The following is a 19,255-nucleotide window of genomic DNA, read 5'->3' on the forward strand; positions in this document are numbered from 1 at the left end:
CTGCACGTGCTTCTACTCGACCAACAAGTAAACTGCATCTATTTTATTTATATATATATATATATATATATATATATATATATATATATATATATATATATATATATATATATATATATATATATACATATACACATACACATACACATACACATACATACACACACACATATACATGTATACATACACACACACACACGTATACACACACACACACACACACAATTAGGTCTGTTAGGAGCGTGACTGCTGTTTCTTTAAAGGCTACTCTGTCCGTGGCTTATTGCCTTGAAGCTTCATTTCCTATTTCCCTTGCAGCCACATGGACCGAGCTCCAGCACACACACAAGCACACGGAGCGCAACTCTGACGGAAGCTCACACCGAGGACTTTATCCTCCTCCCTCCAGGACGAGACAAGCTCTCAACGGATGTCCTCTGACAAGCCGAGGTAGGAGCTATTGGCACTTGATTTGGCTACACAAGCTAGATGTGATGCCTTCTGGTTCTGATGTGATGTCTTTTGGGCATCAACACCATCCACTGACTGCATGGACTGTTTGAAATGCTTTTTTCCAGAGTGTGGGAGCTGTTCTATTTTGTTTTCACACAAAGCTTCTTTTCATGAAGCTATAATTCCCTTGACTAGTTGACCCAGCTTATGGTGTGTATGCACGTGTTTATCAGCTGACTGGACACTGACAGGTAACTGCAGGAGAAGTTGATCAAGTTTCAGTCTGGTTGCATCAACAGGATGCTCCTCTGGCACATACACACATACAGATGCTTTTGTTGAATGAACAGGCAAACTGTGACTGCAACATGTGGGCGAGTGTGCCGCTGAGGTTTCTGGAGTCTTTTCTGGGAAGATGAGGTCACAGCAAGGGAGACACACCCTGAGGCTCAGACGCACTCGCTTACTCATAGCAGCTAAGGCCAAGTTTTCTACAGTAGCCACACATACTAGAATATTTGTTTAGAATATGCATAACATAAATGCAAAAAAATGATTTTTACACTCATGTGCCATGCTTTTCTGTTTAACACTTATTTGCATCAATCAAAGTTCTATGAATAAAAACTTCCATTGGGCTTTATTAGGAATAAACAAGTGATCACTGGAATGTAGCTGGAATGAGAAACATTTCCTGTTAGCGTCCCCAAAAAAAGTATGAAAACATGTGACCTAAGAAGCTTTAAACCTCAACGCCCTCCCTTCCACTTCCTGTCCACCTCATTCAAATGCTCAAGTACTGAATTCTCGATGGACTTCAGACTCTAGACTGGATGGCCAGTTAACGGCCACAATCTCTCCTTTTCTCTCTTTTTCTCCCTCTTTCTTGCTCTCTCTCTCAGGGTTGTACTGTATATTTTAAAATTGCAATATCACCATTCACCACTGGATGGCAATGTTTAGTTGCGCTTACATTGAGTCTTATGCTGTCGTGTTACTACGAAGGTCTAATTTTTTTGTGGCTGAGGGCCAACATAGTCCTGCAGAGTAAATTTCTGACTGAGTTGCAAAAAAAAATAAAGACAATAATTATTGCCCTTTATTGGCTAGTGACCTCTTCAGAGTCACTCAAAGACGATTCAGATCAAATTGTTTGAAATTTCAGGATTTTGTTCTGCAGTGACAGCAGAAAATTCACTCCGCCCTCTTCTATTTGTAGCCTTTTGTCATCTCTTGGTGGATGTCAGTGCCCACATGACTGACCCATGTTGTGAGTCTGCGTTGCTGACTGTGCTCTATTTTGTTTTGTTGATGGCTCTCTTCCATATTGTAACACAAACTCACCATGGCGGTCATAGAACGGATAGGGAAAAAAATATTTTTCTCGTGTTTTATCGATTAAAAAAAAAAAAAAGAAGAAGAGTCAATGTCTTTCAGCGGTGGCACCGGACTAATCAGTGGAATATAACTTGATGACAGCGTACTCGTTATCTGGAGACGCTCATTTACTTTGTCTCGCTCAACAACACTGCCCCTTGTCTGGTTGGGTGTGTGTGTCTGTGACGGTATGTGTGGTATGAAGAGGGGATGACCCCTCTTTTTCTCCATGACCTTTGAGTTGCGTTATTCCTCAAAGCTAAGAATTAAGACACACTAGAGATATTTTGGAGTTGTAAAAACCTGTGCAAGACATAAGAGAAGTATACTGATTTTTAATAAAGAAAAATAGTTTGTGCTCCAGTAGACGTGCAAAATTGCCTCAGGAAGTCAGATATTATTACCTAAGAGGTGTCAAAAGAATCCTATTGACATTGTTAGTCAAGTTACACAGCGATAGCTTCCGGGACTGGGCTAAACCATCTCCGGCAACAAAAGATGGTTATTCAACCAGTTTTATCAGCTGATGTTGTCCAAAAGGAATCATCTTACAACATAATTCACTGTAAAGAGGCTGTAGAACAGACACTCATTGTTCCGGAAATGTCTGAAACTGGTCAATCCAGATCCAAGACACAAGCGGCCATCACCAAACAAGAAAAAAATCCCTTTTAATCTTGCGAGTTACGTCAAGGCTGTCAGACAAGTGCAGCCATGGGCACTCCCATGTTTAACAGTCATGTGTTTATTTGCCGCACATACAAATGAGATAAGGGAGGAGACTCGGGAAGGCGATTGTTTTGAGGGAGGGAGGAAGCAAGTCACCTGTCAAGTGTCAGAGAGTTCTGAGAGCAACTTTGGGCGGCGTGAAGCAACATAGAAGCGCACGTCAGTCTCGAGTCAGGAAAACCGGAGTTTCCGTCCATGTTGGTTGGACGATCAAAATGGGAGGCACGATAAGTCAGAAGAGTACGGCGGGTCCCAACGGCAAGACTCTCACTAACAATATCACGTGAGTCTTTTCTGTCACCTTCTTGACGCTTCTTTCATATGCTGAACTTCATTCTGATGGTATTACTTTGCATTACCACTTCATTTATTTCAAATCAGACTGCAATTCTTCCTCTTAACAGACGTAAGTCACATTATTCCTGATATTGATCAGTAAAACCTTTGTGTGTATGCGAGCAGTTTGAGTGAGCACGTGCGACCATTCATTTGCACACCCTCTGCAAAACTGCAAATAAAAAGACAGACATGAAGCGCACCAGCTGACCGCAATGTGTGCGCAAGTAACTAGACGATAAATGCAAAATGTTTCATCATATTACTTCTAATAATACACAGTACATTGTCACTGTCATGGTGTTCATGTGACTTCTGTAGAACTTGTCTCCAAAGTGTTGACTGTGCAACATCTGAGCGTTGTCTCCAGTTGTCTCCTCTCGTTGCAGTATGACCTCACAACCTCAGTGTGTCAATATTTGCTTCGAGCACTTAGTGGAAGTTCTGCACTGCAGCTAGTTGGACCCTCACACCGAGTTCTTCTTTTTTCACAAAGCGGTATTTCAAAGATGTGTGTCTTCCAAATCCGTCTGCTTTGATTAACTTTGGGTCTCTGGTTGGACGTCGGCGTGATCTTCAGGCTCCGCTTTGACCCAAGCTTTGGGGGAGGCGCACTGTGTTTTGGACAACGGCGCATCTGTCTGGCACGAGTCGGCAAATCTCTCGCGAGCCTTCTCCCAGTTCTTCTGGGATTTGGTTCTGGTCAGAGAGGCGTCGTCCACAGACACGGCGGCGCACGCTCCCAGTCCTGATTGGGCCTTTCGGATTTTAAGATGAATCTGAAAGAAGTAGCGGTATTCGAATTTCAATCCACAAATCTTTGGTTATCCAAATCAAACAGAAATGTGAGCTCATCTCTTACCGGATCTTTCATTCCAGTTCCCTCTTTACCCAGCCCTTCTCCTTTCTTCCAGCCCATCTTTTCCAACATCTTCCTTCCTTTATTGACCTCGCTGATCTCCCTTTGAGAGCACAAAATTCAAAATAGGTCATGGAGCCACATTTGTCTTCCCCACAAGTTGCAGTTGGTGAATGGAAACTTACACATGAACAGAAGCAGGGGCATCATCTTGTTGGAAAAGACCCTCGCTGCCCACAGTCTGGCGTCGAGACTCTGCTCGGTCCTTATACTTTGGATTTCTCAGGGCTTTGCCATCTTCGAACTCGTTACTCTGTTGACGGCAAAAGTAATTGAAACGGCGTACACAATGAGAATGGTCAAATATATGTAGCACCATTTTACCTGGAGTCCATATTTGGCCTTCATGGATTTGAGCTCTTTCTGTCTCAGAACTTCTTTATCCTCTTTGGTTAGAGTTGGCCCTGTGGGGAAATACAGCGATTCAAACAAATGGATATGATTTGAAAGAGAAAGTAAGTTTCCCCAGATTGGAGCTCACCTGGCATCTCCTCTCTCTTGTGCTTGCTGAGGTGAGCCATCACTTGGCCGGGCTCACAGCCATCACACGTATCGGTCCCTGCGTGGATGTGGAAGGACAAAACCGTGTCGCCCATCTTCACCTCATCGCCGTGGGTCAGTGGGTGTGGCTCACACTTGGTTTTGGGCTGTGGACGGAAGTGAACAAGTTAATCTTTTTCAAGTTTTTCAGGTGGTGGTATCTTTCATTTGCTGAAAAATCCATTACTCTGCTGTTAAGTGGCACCTTGATACCCCAAAACTACAGCGAACTGAAGGGAGGAGCTTCATTTAGTCAGGCTACAGCTCTGTTTAGTACACAAACTGTTCTACCGCCACCTTGTGACATCTAAAGGTAGTTGCCAACCTTAGCGTATGGGGCGTCTCTTTTCGTTATTTGATGCAGGGTTTAGTCCCCATAAAAAATTGAATCGCAGATCTGTACCTGTAAGATTCTGTTGCCGTTGATAACCGTTCCGTTCTGACTTCCCTGGTCCACGATCATGTAGCTCTGCAGCTGCTGGTCAAAGTACACCTCAGCATGCAACTAGGAACAATCAAACAATTGTCAAACATCCATTTCATCATTCTGCTGTCATTCAAAAGGCTGAACCATACCTTGCTGACCCCCATTTCTGGTATCCGAATTGCATGATCCATGTCTTTCTCTCTGCAACAGACAGAAAATGTATTTTTTTTTTCTTTTAACAAGGCACGCATCTCCTAGGGATTTGCTTTAAATCTAAGTGATTGTTTTCCTCTTGTTCATGAGACAGAACACACCTGCCAATGGTAGATGTAGAGTCAGCTGTGATGATAAACAACGTTCCAACCTGCAGCACCGGAGATCGAACCACGGTGACTCTCACGCAGGGCGGCCAAAGCTCTGAGAAAACAAAAAGAAACGAAGTGATGCAAGAAAGTTTAGAAGTTTTTTTTTTCCCTCAAATCATCTACTGAAGTGGCACAGCAACAAGACCACTAAACTCATCCAGGCAGTGTGGGTCCAAGTGACCTGACCTGACTTATGAGGTCTTCCTGCTTCCTGTCAGTGGACTTAAAGGTGCCTGCCGCAAGTGCCAAAGTAGCTCGTCGCTAGCTCACCTGCCCGACACTGAGTCTCCATCTCGGACTCCGGGCTGTGGTTGCAAGGCGAACTCCGAGAAAGTGACGCGGAAGGCGGAGACTCCCACTGCTCCTTCTCCGACTCAGTGAGCTCTCCTTCCTCGGCCTCGCTGTTCCCCGCCAAGTTGGTGCTCCGAGTTGGGGATCTTCGGTCCTTCTTGCGCGACGACGACTTGGATCGCTTCTTTTTCTTCTTTGATCTTTTCTTCTCATCGTGGCTTGAACCACTTTTATGCTTCTTTCTCTTGGAGGAGGAGGACTTGTCCCTCTCTCCCCGCCGTTTGGAGTCTCTCTCGCGCGGCTCCGGACTACGAGATCGTCTTCTTGATTTTCGGGACTCCCGCCTAGATTGATGCTCTTCATCATCCGACTTGAACTCATCATATGGATACTCCTGCCATAATATATTTAGCAATTAGATTGTCCAATGAGATTCACTGATAGGAAGACTGCTGGCTTTTGGAGATCCTCGCCTTTGCAACCAGATTTTAAACCTAATGTGATATCAATCTTTTTACATTCTTGCCAGGAATCGCAGCAATCGCGTGTTAATATGCCGCCACTATATTTGGAAGACCATGCAAATTAACTAACCAGCTAACAAATCGCCACATCCTGTTTTATAAATGCATTTTCAGGTGGTGTGACAAGAAGGAAATGCATTACTTATAACCTTGATGCCAGTGTTGGTCATTGAAAATATGTACCTCTGTGGCAAGCAGTGTTCCAGTTTGAGAAAATCTTCATATTAGCCAACGAGTTTGTCAGCTCGTGTACCTGGGTCGGAGGAATAGTCTTTTAGTCAGCTAGCCTCGCGTTTTGACACACAGGGAGGACGGCACGATTTAAAGACCGAGACTGAAAGGCAATCCTAAGAATGTCAATGGTCTGTTTGCGATGGTCACTCGAAAGCCAGCAGTCAACTAGTGTTTATTGTGCCCAGACGTTAGATCGCTCACTCACCTTATCACTGTACAGTGTGCTTTTCTTCACGCCTCTCTTGAACCATTTGCCTTTCTTTTCGTTCATACAATCATCTTGGTCACCAGTCTGCGCAGCAGAAACCTCAACTTTGGAATGAAACTGGTACCGTCCACTTTCTGCGTCGTAATAGTAATAAAAGCCCGTGCTGGAATCATAGTAGAGTTGGCTGACCTGAGGCGAGAATCACGCGGAGCCAAATGAGTCGAACCAGAGATGTAACGTGTTAGTGACAGAGGATGGATTTTCCACTGCCATGACATAAGTTCCAACTTTGTCACTAGTGGCAAAAACCTCAATTGGGTCAATTGAACCCATGCACTGTGAAGTTTTTACGAACCGAGTCATAATAGAAGCCAGTGCTGTGGTCATAGTACATGCCAGTTGTCTCGTCGAAGACAAAGCCGGTCTGTGTCATGGCCTCCTCAGCGGTAGCTCTTAGCATGTCAGCAATGGATGCTGCATCACCCTCCTAAGAGACACATGAAATTGTTTTCGATGAAAATCTGTTTGAGTACTATTAAGTGAGCATTCTTGATGCACACCACACCTCTGCTGTGACTCCCACACTGCTATCGGGTTGAGCAGACACATCCGCAGTTGTGTCTGCCGGCTCCACTGTTGCAACCTCTGTCGAGTCACCTCCGCCAGTCACAGCCACCTCTTGAGTGGTCTCCAGACTTTCCTGGGAGTCCGCAGCCACTTGTTTCTGAGCGTAGTCACCATAGTAGTAGTTATAATAGTCTGGAAAGAAAAATAACACCAATTGAGACAATTTATTAACCCTTGGGGATGAGCCAAATACTAAATATAAAGATATAATGATACCTGTTTCAGTCCAAACATATTCTTTGGTCTGAGTTTCAACATGAACTTTTTCTTTATTTTTTTTCTTCCACTCATGAATCTCTGCACTCAGTTGATCCACCTGTAATTGGATAATTGCAAATATCAATTGTGCATGTTTGTGATAAAGATAAGAACGTGGTAACAACTATGGACTCGTATGATGTGTGTTCATCATCATCGGATTAAAGTCCGCTTTCCAGGCGCCGCTGGGTTGGACTACGAGATCGTAGCCCGTGTTCAGACGTATAAACCGTACAGAATTGTAAACATCGGCCTATGATGTTCTGGAAGTTCTATATTCACAAAAACAAACAATTGGGTATGTGTAGTATCTCTGCTAGTGTTGACCAAAACGGATTTTTGTCTGCTTGAGAACTGAATGTCATGAGATTGCAAATACGAACCTGTTTCCTCAAATCCTCGTTGTAGCTCTCTGTGCTCCTCTGCAGTCTCTCGGAATGGCTCAGTTGCTTCTGCAACTTGGCCAATTCGGCTTTGCACTCCTTCAGCTCCTCTTTCAACGACTCCACCTGAAAACGCAGCTCGGCTACTTCACACCCGCTGTCTTTCTCTCCTTCCTCGTCCTCCATGGTCCTCTAGAATGGAAGGGATTATATTTGCACCGTGCACGTGGACAACGAAAACAAAGAACGTAGGAGTAGTGGATGTAATAAGCCAGTAGGTAGCACGTATTAATGACGCGGACAACATACACAGTTTGCATAAGTGCTGTCTCACCGTTTGCGTCGTTTTCGCCTCGCTTTAAACCGTGTCTTTCCAAACCCCACGGCACGTGAGCCAACCTGAAAGTTGAACATAAATATCGTGTAACTAGCCCGCAATCTCAACACACCCGAGTACATGTTTGATTACAATTAGACAGTTACAATGAAAACCGTGAAGATGTGGACAGACAACGCTGTGCGCAACCGCCATTAACTACCAGAAAACAAACCACCCACACCGGAAACTATTCTTCTTCGCGGTTGGCGGACTTCCGTTTCCCGGCTAAACTGCATGTTACAAGGGCTTTAGCGCCATCTGTCGAGCAAAGTCATTATTACGCTTCATTTTACTGTACGTGTTAGTTACGTAATCGTTAAATCTTGAAAAGCATCTCAGGTTTATTGCGTTTTAAACTTCCATTGGGTTATAAACTACAAACACATGACGCTTTCTATATATGTAGGAAGGTAACAGTCAATGTTGGAGATTTTTGTGAGATATTTGTGACGATGTTACCGTTTTACCACTAGAGGGCACTGTACCACACCTACTTTCCTCATTTGTTCCACACACATACCTTGAATTTTGACCAATTCTTCCCTCTTGCTCAGTTGCAGCTCTATTTTAAGGCCTATAACGATGCTTTGTGCATATTGGATGCGGATTTAGTGTGAAGTCAATCATTATGACAACAATACGTATGCATTGTATGCCTAAAAGTGAATTATCATGAATATGCCTTTTGTTCCTGCTGTTTTGCTTCAAGCACTGTTCAGGTTGTTTCAACTGGGGGGAAAATTGCAATGGAGAGAAAGTCAAATTGGTTGGCTTTGAAGACTATTTCCTCCAAAAACAAAACAAAAACATACGGGTTCCTCCCACAGTATCAGAATTTGAAATGTGATACTTTTTGGAGTTATGTACAGATCATTATGCAAGCTCCAGATTTCTTGGCCGATCTCATCTGGTTGCAGCAGCGCTGGTAACATAGCTTTTAATGTCTTTTATCTGTAGGCACTCGCAATTTCCTTATGCTACCTCCTCATCTTTATCAATACCATTTTTAGACAAGACAAACACCACAAAGGAAGCAAACTCCTCTGTTATGACTACGCTTGTCCCAAATGAGGAAATGGCCTAAAATTGAAGTCATAAATTGATCCTAGCTTTCCAATTCAAGTGTTTATTTGTTACAAGCCAATAACAACAACATCCAGACAATCGCCTTGAAACCATCTGCATGCCTCTGCATATCCAGACAGTAAATAAAGACAAACTCCACCCTCTGTGCTCCAAAGTGGAACCTCTAAATGAGCCACGTGTACCTCTTGCTCAGTGATGGAAACTTGTGCGCAGCTGCCACACGTGGCTAAATCTTTCCTGACTATTTAAAACCTTACCTAGTACATGTGTGATCTATTCAGATGATCCACTTGTATTGTTATAACAATGCTCTAATTTCAACATGTTGTGACAGTCACAGACGTGGTGCCCATCAGGAATCTCAGGAGATTCCCGAACCCGGCCGCAATTGACGTGCATCAGAGAATGAACAGCCTTTGATACCCTGAACTCCCCGAAGAACTCTCAGAGGAACGTATGATGATTGGTTGGGTGAACTCATGTGCAAGAGCTGATCCACTGCATTTATTGAGGTGATGCTAAACTGGTTGCTCCAGTCTGTCACCTGACAGCAAAGCCAGTCAACTGTTAAACCACTTGGGGGTTGCAAAAACTGTTTTTAGGCGCAACCCCACATTCCTAAACCGAGCGAGGAACCCCTGCTTGAAAGCTCCTCCTTCTTCTTCTCCTCCCTCACTGTTTGTTTCCAGACTCCCTCCTCCTTCTGCTTCAGAGAGAAACGGATAACTGAAGGGTTGTACCATTCTCCAACCACAGGGCAACACATGGAGCTCAGTAAAGAACACCTACATGGACGTGTGCACTGCAAGCTCGCTGCCTCCCCCGCCCGGGTTTAGACTCAATGGAGTAGCCTGCTGTGCAAGCTGGAGGGGGTTAGCAGGAGTGAGCAGTTAGAGAACCAGCTGATCAGAGAAGCACAGGCACATTCAGGGAGTGGAGGTGAAGCGCTTTAGGAGAAATGGTTCCTTCCACCATTGGGGACCATGCTGAGGAAAGAATCTTTCTAGGGCGATGATGAGAAGGCAGATGGAAATTTAAAAAGCAAAAGGGATTAGTGCCAAGTGAGCGAATCGCCACCCCGCATTGAGTTGAGAGTGCCACAGGGGAAAGAAGATGTCGTCTTGGTTGTCACCCGTGTCATGGGCCAAGTGGACGTGGACGGCGGTGCGAGGAGCAGAGGAGGGGAACGAGGAGAAGGATGAGGATGAGGATGAAGAGAGATCTCAAGGCTGCAGGCAAGTGTTCTTTTGGACACCTGTGGCAGGGAGGGATGTGTATTGACACGTGTGTACACACGTGTGTTTGTGCGTGGGTGCTGTCAGGGAAATTTAGATGAGAATTCCTCAACAACAAACAGTGAAGAGCATTCTCACGTTTCTTGAGGAAGAGAACACGTTTGTTTGATTATCGCTGATACATTTCTGGCATGGCTGTGGTTTGAACACAATGTTTTCTCTGTAGTCGTTTGTGCGACAGAAGTATGAATCCTTCACACAAACACGACGCACGCTTTGGGCGTTGTGGCATTGATTTTGTCCGATGTTTGTCCCCATGTAGTTTTTTTTTTTTTTTACCAGTTGAGTGACATCAACAGCTCCTACAATGTGATGGCGAACATATCCAATTTGGCTAATCTTTCGTAAAATATTCATGTTTTGGAAATGAAAGCAAAGTGTTGAATGCGGTGTGACAGGAAGAGAACAGGTCAGCCAGTTTCCTCTTTCTGTCTGTGCTGCATTTACTTCCTGTCACCATGAAGTCGAGTACATTTCTGCAATACATTTCTAACTTTCTAGGGTGCAATGTTTACATCCTGGTGCTGTACTGCTTTTGTATCACTGAAGATTTTACAACTGTAACATGAATAATTTTGTTCACGGAAAATAGTACCAAGTGTTGTAATTAACCATAAGGGCTTCATCAGGGCCAAGTTTGATGAATGGCAACATCGGAATAGATGAAAGAGCAAATTTGACATCGACATGGATTATTACAAAATGAACTTTCAATCTTGAATGGATTGATTCTAACATTTTCTTGTTTGTTTCCCCCTCTGGCTACATCAGTTCTGACTCAGACAGTCATTTCGACACACCCGAGGCGGCGACTCCTGTCCGCGGCCCACCGGTCATCCCAGGAGAGCTGGAGAGTGGCAATGCTGACAACAAAACAGGTGAGGGAATGCAACACGCTGGCAGGCGAAGCAAAAAAAAAGTGCTTTTCATGAGTCAGTTGTGTCTTGGCAGTACGTTACTGGAAATGTTGGACATGGTAACATTATTTTTCAAACACATGTACTTGAATCAGCGTATAAGAAGCCATGCACATACATGGTGGACCAAGTTTGATGTAATTGGATCCACATGCAGCCGGGCTGGGTCAGGAATGTACCTGCCTACCACATTCCAGCTCCCATTAAGGATTTACCTTTCACCTGTCTATATTTTGACTACAAAATGACCCTGTTTTAGTACATGTTTTTATTTCAACAGTGTTTAGGTGGGGTTGGCAGACCTGTTGTCACTTTTTAATACCAATTGCCAAGAGGCAAAGTCTGTGACAGAGTGTGGGAATCGCCTTTGCTCTGGAATTCAACAGGTTCAACAAAAGCTTTAGTTCACCCTGTTTTGTGCTGCTCGCTGACAGGGGTCGGGAGGAGGGGATGAGGATCGGGGGCTTCCGTCACACTTGTTTGCCTTTTGATTTTTTTTATGTTCAGTGCACGCCTGAGACTGTTTTTAAAGAGGAATCCAGTCAACCAGCATTTCTTCATAGAGTACATTGCAAAGTGAGGAGAGACAATGCCAGGAGAGAATTTCCTAATGACTCAACAACCTCATACATCACACGCGTTTGAGTGTATTTGTATTGAGTAGACAGGAGCTAAAGCATTTCTAAGAAGTCTTTGTCATGTCAGGGACTGTTTTTGTCTGTGGCCATCCAGAATTACCATTAGGGCATCCTAATAGGTCTAAACATGACCATTTTTTTATTCATTTTTTTTTTGTACAGTATAACACTAACAATCAAAAACGTTTTTGGCAAGGTCAGTTAATGGGTTAATAAATTGGGAATGAAATGAATAATTAGTCATTAAAATAAAAACAAAAAATAATCAATGTTTTAGAAATCAATGGAATCACAGGCATAACTGTTTTTAATATTGTACCCCACAATAATAAGTGTATGATTACTAAATCAACCTTACAGACAAAATATTACTTGCATATTTATTTACAGAAAGACTTCTGTTGTTGTTTTAGCAAAGTCATACATTGGAAATCACTGCAATGTGTCCGTCGGTGTGCCTTTGACTGATCGGCACATGGATTGCGATTAGGAATGCAAAAATGATTCTGGCAAGCTAGTGAAGGGGAGTAGAAGAAACCCGGCAGGCTGTTGTCTCCTAGCAACATAATATTACACACGGCCACCATGACAGGCATACTCAAATATGTTGATGTGCTGTCGTTGGCATCATCAAAGCGTTCGCTTGCTTGCTCGCTGTTCTGTGCAAGCTATCTCTGGTGTTATCACCCAGTGCAGTTGATTTAAATGTCACAGCCCTCATCTCATAGCGAGACATTACCATAGCAACAGCCGCAAATGGAACAGTCGGCAGCCTAGTGACTTGTTTTCAGAGAACCAATCAGATATCTTGTGCATCTGAGCTCTCATCTGATTGGAGACACTAAATGTGCAGTCGTTGTTTACATAACTATGTTTTGAATATTCTTTTTCAGATGCAGATCAGGAGGAGCATCTGATGGTTACAGCTCCAATCGGGTACCGCAATAATTTACTTTTGGACATGGGTCAGGATGAACCGGCCGTACCTATGCAAGACCCCCTGGGAATGAGCAGCAAGCATCTCAAAGCACAACAAAACCGATCAAAACCGATAGATTACGAACCTGCTCCTGATTCATTCCCAGTCACATCCATTCCAGAAACGGGCACAGCACCACCACCAGAACCCCCACGGGAAGAGACATTGATTCCTGAAGTCTGCCAATTTCCAACACCAGAACCCCCCCGAGAAGAGACATTGGTTCCTGAAGTGGTGAGCTGCACAGGTCCATCACCAGAACCACCTCGAGACACAACTCCCACCTTGGTTGATGAACCATATCTGGATCTTGCTCCAGCTTCATCTCCTGCTCCTGTGGCAAACTCAATCCAAAGCATTGAAGCTGTTCCAAGCCCTGTTCTGGAGCACCCAAAGGAGAAGCCTCATGTTGAGTCAGACCCACAGCACAGTGATGTCACGAAAAAATCCGAATCCAGCTCAAAAACGAAACCACGCAAATCGACGCCTCCATCCTTGTCAATAAAGCAGATACAGAAGGAGGATGCACAAACCAACGAGGAAGAGGAAATCCCTGTTCCCAAAGCCTCCTACAAATTTGACCCTGACCAGATAGATGACAGTTTCAACCCTTTCACTACCGGCGGATCCAAAATCCAGAACTCTCCACCACCATGCAGTTCAATAACTTTCCCCAGACCCGAGCCGCTCGGCAGCTCTTTAATGGAAGACAACAGTGCTGCAGCACCGACAGAAGAATCTACATCAGAGGCAAAACCTGTCAGGCTGGAGTTTGGGCCGGACAAGGGGGCGGTTAGCAAACCACCTCCCAAGAAATTGGGTTCTAGAAAAACAACCAGCAAACCCAAGAAGCAAGTGAGGCCCAAAGTGGCAGAAACTCCCTCCGAACCGGCACCGGAACCTGCAGTGTCAGATTCGGCTTCTGAGAAAGCACCAGAGACGAATGTCCAAATTTCAGACACCACTGTGCCTGTCAACCTGGACGACGTTCCCATTCCAAGTAAAGGATCGTATAACTTTGACCCCAGTCAGTGGGACGACCCCAACTTCAATCCATTCGGGACCAACAACACTTTGAGCAGTTCTCCCGTCCTCCCCAAAGGCTCCTTCACTTACGACCCGAACAATTTTGACGATTCCGTGGACCCTTTCAAGCCCTCCAACACCTTGAGCAACGAGGATTCGTCCAGTTGTTCCAGTCAGTCTGAGAAGAAAACCAAAGACCAAAGCAAACAGAAAGCAGAGCAACCAGTGGGAAAGAAGAGCGTTCGTCAAGTTCCCAAGAAAAGCAAAGAGAGGCGAGCTGAGTAAGTAGTCTTCACCTATGAATGTGACAGAGTCCAACAGAATCTCAGCAAACCTCCATTTTCAAATTTAGCCCGACTAAGCTTTCCTTTTTGAGGCTAAATTGTTGTTGACATCACCTCATGGGGAGGTTGCATAGCAGATAACACTTTGGACACATGCCAAGCACTTAGCGCTGCATAGTGGTCATTGGTGTGATTCCTCAACTTGTTTATATTTAGGCTGTGGGAAGTCTTTGTTGTTAGGAAACGCCGCCTTGAGCTTTTTTTGCACGCAGCATGTTTTGCTTCTGCTATTTACCATGCTAAGAAAAACACTGACTCGCTCACATTTATTAATTTTTTTCCTCTACCCTCATGAAAATAACCATCCTTCATCCTTCTGTCTCTCTGGTTGCGCAACCCCTAAATCTCCTCTTTTCATCTACTTCTGTCGGCCTCAGGACATCTGAACAAGCCAAGTTTCTCTGTTTTCTGTTGTAAGTACTATCGTTATCGTAGCCGCTTTCTTTTTAAGCATGCTTGCGGACACGTTAAATGATCAACATCAGCGACCATAAAAGGAGCCACTAATTCCCCATGACCTTTTCAATTTGACCCATCTCCAAAGCACGTTAATGCTTACGAGTATAATTTGTATCTCAAGGTCTTCTTTTAAAGATCTGAATTTTCTTGACCATGTTTGTCTCCACTGTTTTTTGTCTCGCAGGAATCCCTGTCAAGTTGAGAAACACGACGAGAGCCAATCGCAAACGCAGGACATGTGCAAGCAGGTAATTTGATCATTTGAGATGTGCACGCGTGTGGGTCTCAGCGCAACTCTTTCAACAATATCCATTATTTAGCTCAACCACTAAACACTCCATACAGTGGAGCTGAATATTGTGTTACGGTATAGTAATCGCAACAATCCCATGCTCAGGAGGAGAACGAGGTGGTCGTTTGCTCACCAGAGATTTCACAACCAGTTCACTACGCCACTGACGAGGAGAAGCTGGCATCTACCGGTATTATGGGCCAAACAATGCAAGATGAGCAGCAGCAGAAAGGAGAGTCTGAATGTATCGATACATTTGTCAAAAAACAGACAATTGAAGAAACACCTGTATCAGATGGTAACTTTACAGGATTTTTTTTGTTTCTTCCAAATCATCCATATGTCACAGCATGACGGAATACTATCTGCCAATAGCTTTTCCCATAATTTACTTAGGATCATTGATTTTACTTTGTTTTCAACTGTGTTATGTTCCCATTCATAGCTCAGGAGACAGTGGATCATGAAGATGAGAAGGACACATGTATTGTGAAGGATGACAAAGTAAGTGAACCGTCGTCATCGTTGAAATATATTTTCCCTTCATGCTTATCGCCGTTAGAAATACCACAGTGAGACGCGTCACTCTTTTTTTTTTATAATGGTTGCTCTCTTTCAGTGTATCTAAGCAGAGGCTTTGAAAATATTTGAATATGCGAACCGATGCAAATTTAAGTACCATTAGATTGCAAATGTATCACAAAATATTCCGGAATATGAACGTGAATTTGCTGCCTCATGTAACTTTGCTTACTTCCCAATCTGTGATGGTGTGAACGGTTGCGTGTCTCCTTATGTGGCCTGTGATGGATGCTGCTTAAGCTCCCCATACCACTGATCAACCATGAAGATGCATTACATTCATGCTCATATTTCATGTTTTACAGTGTGAGACACTAACAACATGCAGCAGTGACGCAGCGGCCCCATCCCGAGACAAAATTTCCCTGACCGAGATTGACAAGGCTGCAGTGCTGACCCTCATTAGAGAGGAGGTACGTCACTCTCATTGGAGTCAGAATCAATCCATGCATTATCATAATCATACATCTTCATGCCCTTTGTTGCTCGCCGCAGATAATCACAAAAGAGATTGAGGCCAATGAGTGGAAGACAAAGTATGAGAAAAGCCGAGCTGAGGTTTTAGAGATGAGGTACCGAGCACAAATCCACTCAAATGAAAAAGACTTACACTGCTCACGCTGTACTCTTGTGTTGACAGGAAAATTGTTGCAGAGTATGAGAAGACAGTTGCCCAGATGATTGGTAAGTCACTGCCACCTAGTGGTTGTATTTGTGTTGCCTTTGCAAGCATGGCAGGTCCAGAGGTAGTGCCTCAGCTCTCTGTGATGTCACCGTTGTCATCAACCAATCTATATAGTCAACATCATCATCTTTGTTATAGAGGATGAGCGGGAACAGAAGACGCTGTCCAGCAGTATGTCGGTCCAGCAGCTGACTATGGAGAGGGACCAGGCCCTGGCCGACCTCAGTTCTGTAGAGCGCTCCTTCGCAGACCTCTTCAGGCGCTATGAAAATATGAAAGGGGTCTTGGAGGGCTTCAAGAAGGTCAGTCGAGCTTTGAATGTCACAATATATTGAGGAGCACACCCTTGAATCAGCATGCAACCGCTGCTTGTTGTCTCCAGAATGAGGAGGTCCTGAAGAAATGTGCACAGGACTACCTGACACGCATCAAGCAGGAGGAGCAGCGTTACCAAACCCTCAAAGTGCACGCGGAAGAGAAACTGGATCGGTGAGATATGTATTTAGTGTTGTCCAGTGGAGGAGCTGGAGTTGGGTGGGGGGGGGTTCCATCCATCCCCGAAGGGAACAAAATCAGATGCTCAAATTCAGTCTTCATGTGTGTGTTAGATAATCTTTTCAAAATTTTCATTCTTGTACATGTTCTGACAGGGCCAATGAGGAGATAGCGCAGGTGCGTTCCAAGGCCAGCGCGGAGGGGGTGGCACTAAACGCCAGCCTGAGGAAGGAACAGATGAAGGTGGACTCGCTTGAGAGAGCTGTCCTTCAGAAGGTACGGCGCAAAAAAATGTTAAGCACAGCTTGCAATGACAATGATGCTTTATCTTTATGACCTAGAGGTCAAATATTTACTGTAATTACAAGTTAACTTCAGTGTTAGGGTAGGTTAAAATTCCATCAATAAATTCCTCTCACGCATGAAAATTATCCTTTTATTTATATGTACTCTGAACAGCTGCAGAGTTTTGACCGCTTTGAGAAATTACAAAAAATACAGTATACTTATGTACCACAAGAGAGCAGCATTTCACTTAACGAACACTACAGTATTCCGGTAAAAAGTACGCGTAACATTCGTTTTTTGTGTGTCTACACAGAATCAGGAGATTGAGGAGCTCACAAAGATCTGTGATGAACTGATTGCCAAAATGGGAACGGAATAAGAGGTCATGTTTGCTTCTAATAGAGCACATTGTCGTGCATATCAATATACTTCAAGTATCTGGAGTAAATATTGTGCATGGTTGCATACTAAAATATTCAACTCCAGCAGTGCTCCAGCACAAAATTGTGTATAATTTGAAAATATGAATGCTTATGGGTGTTTTACTCCCAGTTTATTGACTATTGTGGGGAAAAAAATGTTTTATCACCATGATGTCATCCAAATATGTCATGAAATATGTCACTACCTTTCATTGCCTAATTGTAAATAGTCATGTCAGTCAGTGCCTGAGCTGAAGTGGGTTTGTAGAGACTTCATATTTAAGGTAGTGACTATTTTTTTTATGTTATCTGTTTTATTTGTTCAGACTGTACAGCTTTGCAAAGTAAGGACATCATGAATTTTATTCCACCTAAAAATTTGTGGGATCATTTAGATGAAGAGCACATGGAAAAATTGAATCATGGAACCTCTTGCTCACATGTTTGCAAGCCCGACCATCATTTTTTGTCACTATCATGTTTTCCAAATACGGTGTGCCTTTATTGTGTCTATTTTGTAAAAAAGAGAAAAACACGTGTTTCCGTAAGCTCCTTGTGCAGTCATTGGTCTCTTGTGGCCAAAGTGCACGTCTCGCACGTATATCCACTTCCATGATGTGATTGCACGCAATGTGAATTTGCTGTTCAAACACGTTCCGGCATTGATGGCATTCACAGGTCTGATTGAACCCGAGGGAAGATGAAGAAGAAGTGACGTGATGGATGGGAGGATGGATGGATGGATGGATGGATGGTCTGCTCCTCCTTTCAGCACAATCTATTGCCAAAAATAATGACATTCTGTTGCAGTGGACTTTTGTTTGTTTTGAACATAAAAATATTGTACATTTTATACTCGATGAAAAGCCTTGTTATTTGTAAATGGAATTCTTACTCCTGTATACTCAAAGGTATATTTTGTGCATTCCTAAATAAAAAGTGTTTGCTGTTTTACTCCACAACTTTGCTCCAGCAGATGCTAACTTTTGCTTTTAAGGTAACGACACCTTTTGTTTGTCATCGTACAAACTGCTACAACTTTTCCTGCTCCCGTAGCCTTGTTCATCCACGAACGTCTGAGGTATTTGAATTTTTGCAAATGTTACAAAAAGCTAAGGTGGTCACTTACATGTGAAAGGTTGGTGATGTGTTCAATCTATTGCAGCCTTTACAATTTTGTTGCGACTTGACTTCACAGATAAGATGAGGCCTCTGAACTCTCACATTGATAACATCGTTAGAAACAAACGTGCAATTAACTCTGTCTTGAATCCACATTTATATTTGTTGAGTGATGTTTTCAGTAATAACGCTCTCCTATTAGCTAAAGAGGCTTACACATCAATAATTTGAGCATCTTTCATTTCTCAAAAATGTGACACATTGGGAGCTGGAGGAAGTTTGAACTTTTGGCAACACAAAAACACAAGATCCTATAATTTTATGTCTGATTGTAGTGGGGATGTTATGGGATGTGGTCTGCCTTGTGGCTACTCTAACTTCAACAAACTTTGCAAATCCGCAGTCTCTGTCTTTTTGAAGAAGAAAAAACATCCAGACAATGAAATTCAGAGAATTAGAAACACGAAAAACACAAGCTGTACATTTACACGGAGAATGGAATGTAAAGTAGAGTATAGGTTTCCTATATGATGGATGCAGGGCCAAGATCTGGTGTGTTTGTCTAACCCCGGTGG

At 43.6% G+C, this 19,255-nt stretch overlaps 2 protein-coding genes across 7 annotated transcripts; one reads left to right on the top strand and one right to left on the bottom strand.

Moving 5' to 3' along the window:
* Window positions 1–2,168: 2,168 nt before the first annotated feature.
* aggf1 (angiogenic factor with G patch and FHA domains 1) lies at window positions 2,169–8,267 on the bottom strand. Of its 4 annotated transcripts, none has more exons than XM_085924354.1 (16): window positions 8,155–8,267; window positions 8,006–8,070; window positions 7,672–7,863; window positions 7,247–7,346; window positions 6,969–7,162; window positions 6,759–6,890; window positions 6,401–6,592; window positions 6,145–6,214; window positions 5,096–5,198; window positions 4,931–4,982; window positions 4,758–4,859; window positions 4,296–4,461; window positions 4,139–4,218; window positions 3,940–4,067; window positions 3,758–3,857; window positions 2,169–3,674 (listed from the first exon to the last, which is right to left on the bottom strand). In XM_085924354.1, the coding sequence occupies exons 3-16, from the start codon at window positions 7,855–7,857 to the stop codon at window positions 3,435–3,437; spliced, it is 1,845 nt and encodes a 614-aa protein (XP_085780480.1). In that variant the 5' UTR covers window positions 7,858–7,863; window positions 8,006–8,070; window positions 8,155–8,267; the 3' UTR covers window positions 2,169–3,434. The 4 variants fall into 4 exon arrangements, with proteins under 4 accessions (XP_085780480.1, XP_085780475.1, XP_085780477.1 ...); XM_085924349.1 differs by lacking the exon at window positions 6,145–6,214 and adding an exon at window positions 5,417–5,831 and having other exon boundaries at window positions 2,170–3,674; XM_085924351.1 differs by lacking the exon at window positions 6,145–6,214 and adding an exon at window positions 5,417–5,831 and having other exon boundaries at window positions 2,170–3,674; window positions 8,141–8,227.
* LOC147048969 (transforming acidic coiled-coil-containing protein 1-like) lies at window positions 2,611–18,510 on the top strand. 3 transcript variants are annotated; one of them, XM_085924347.1, is made up of 14 exons: window positions 9,942–10,371; window positions 11,203–11,309; window positions 12,880–14,272; window positions 14,979–15,042; window positions 15,192–15,384; window positions 15,532–15,590; window positions 15,974–16,081; window positions 16,164–16,240; window positions 16,309–16,352; window positions 16,492–16,655; window positions 16,736–16,842; window positions 17,004–17,124; window positions 17,450–17,518; window positions 18,237–18,510. In XM_085924347.1, the coding sequence occupies exons 1-13, from the start codon at window positions 10,250–10,252 to the stop codon at window positions 17,513–17,515; spliced, it is 2,625 nt and encodes an 874-aa protein (XP_085780473.1). In that variant the 5' UTR covers window positions 9,942–10,249; the 3' UTR covers window positions 17,516–17,518; window positions 18,237–18,510. The 3 variants fall into 3 exon arrangements, with proteins under 3 accessions (XP_085780474.1, XP_085780473.1, XP_085780472.1); XM_085924348.1 differs by lacking the exon at window positions 9,942–10,371 and adding an exon at window positions 2,611–2,842 and having other exon boundaries at window positions 17,450–18,510; XM_085924346.1 differs by having other exon boundaries at window positions 9,943–10,371; window positions 17,450–18,510.
* The last annotated feature ends 745 nt before the right edge of the window (window positions 18,511–19,255 follow it).

Source organism: Syngnathus leptorhynchus, chromosome 11, assembly GCF_054491065.1.
Source record: "Syngnathus leptorhynchus isolate UIUO chromosome 11, UIUO_Slep, whole genome shotgun sequence".
Lineage (NCBI taxonomy): Eukaryota > Metazoa > Chordata > Actinopteri > Syngnathiformes > Syngnathidae > Syngnathus > Syngnathus leptorhynchus.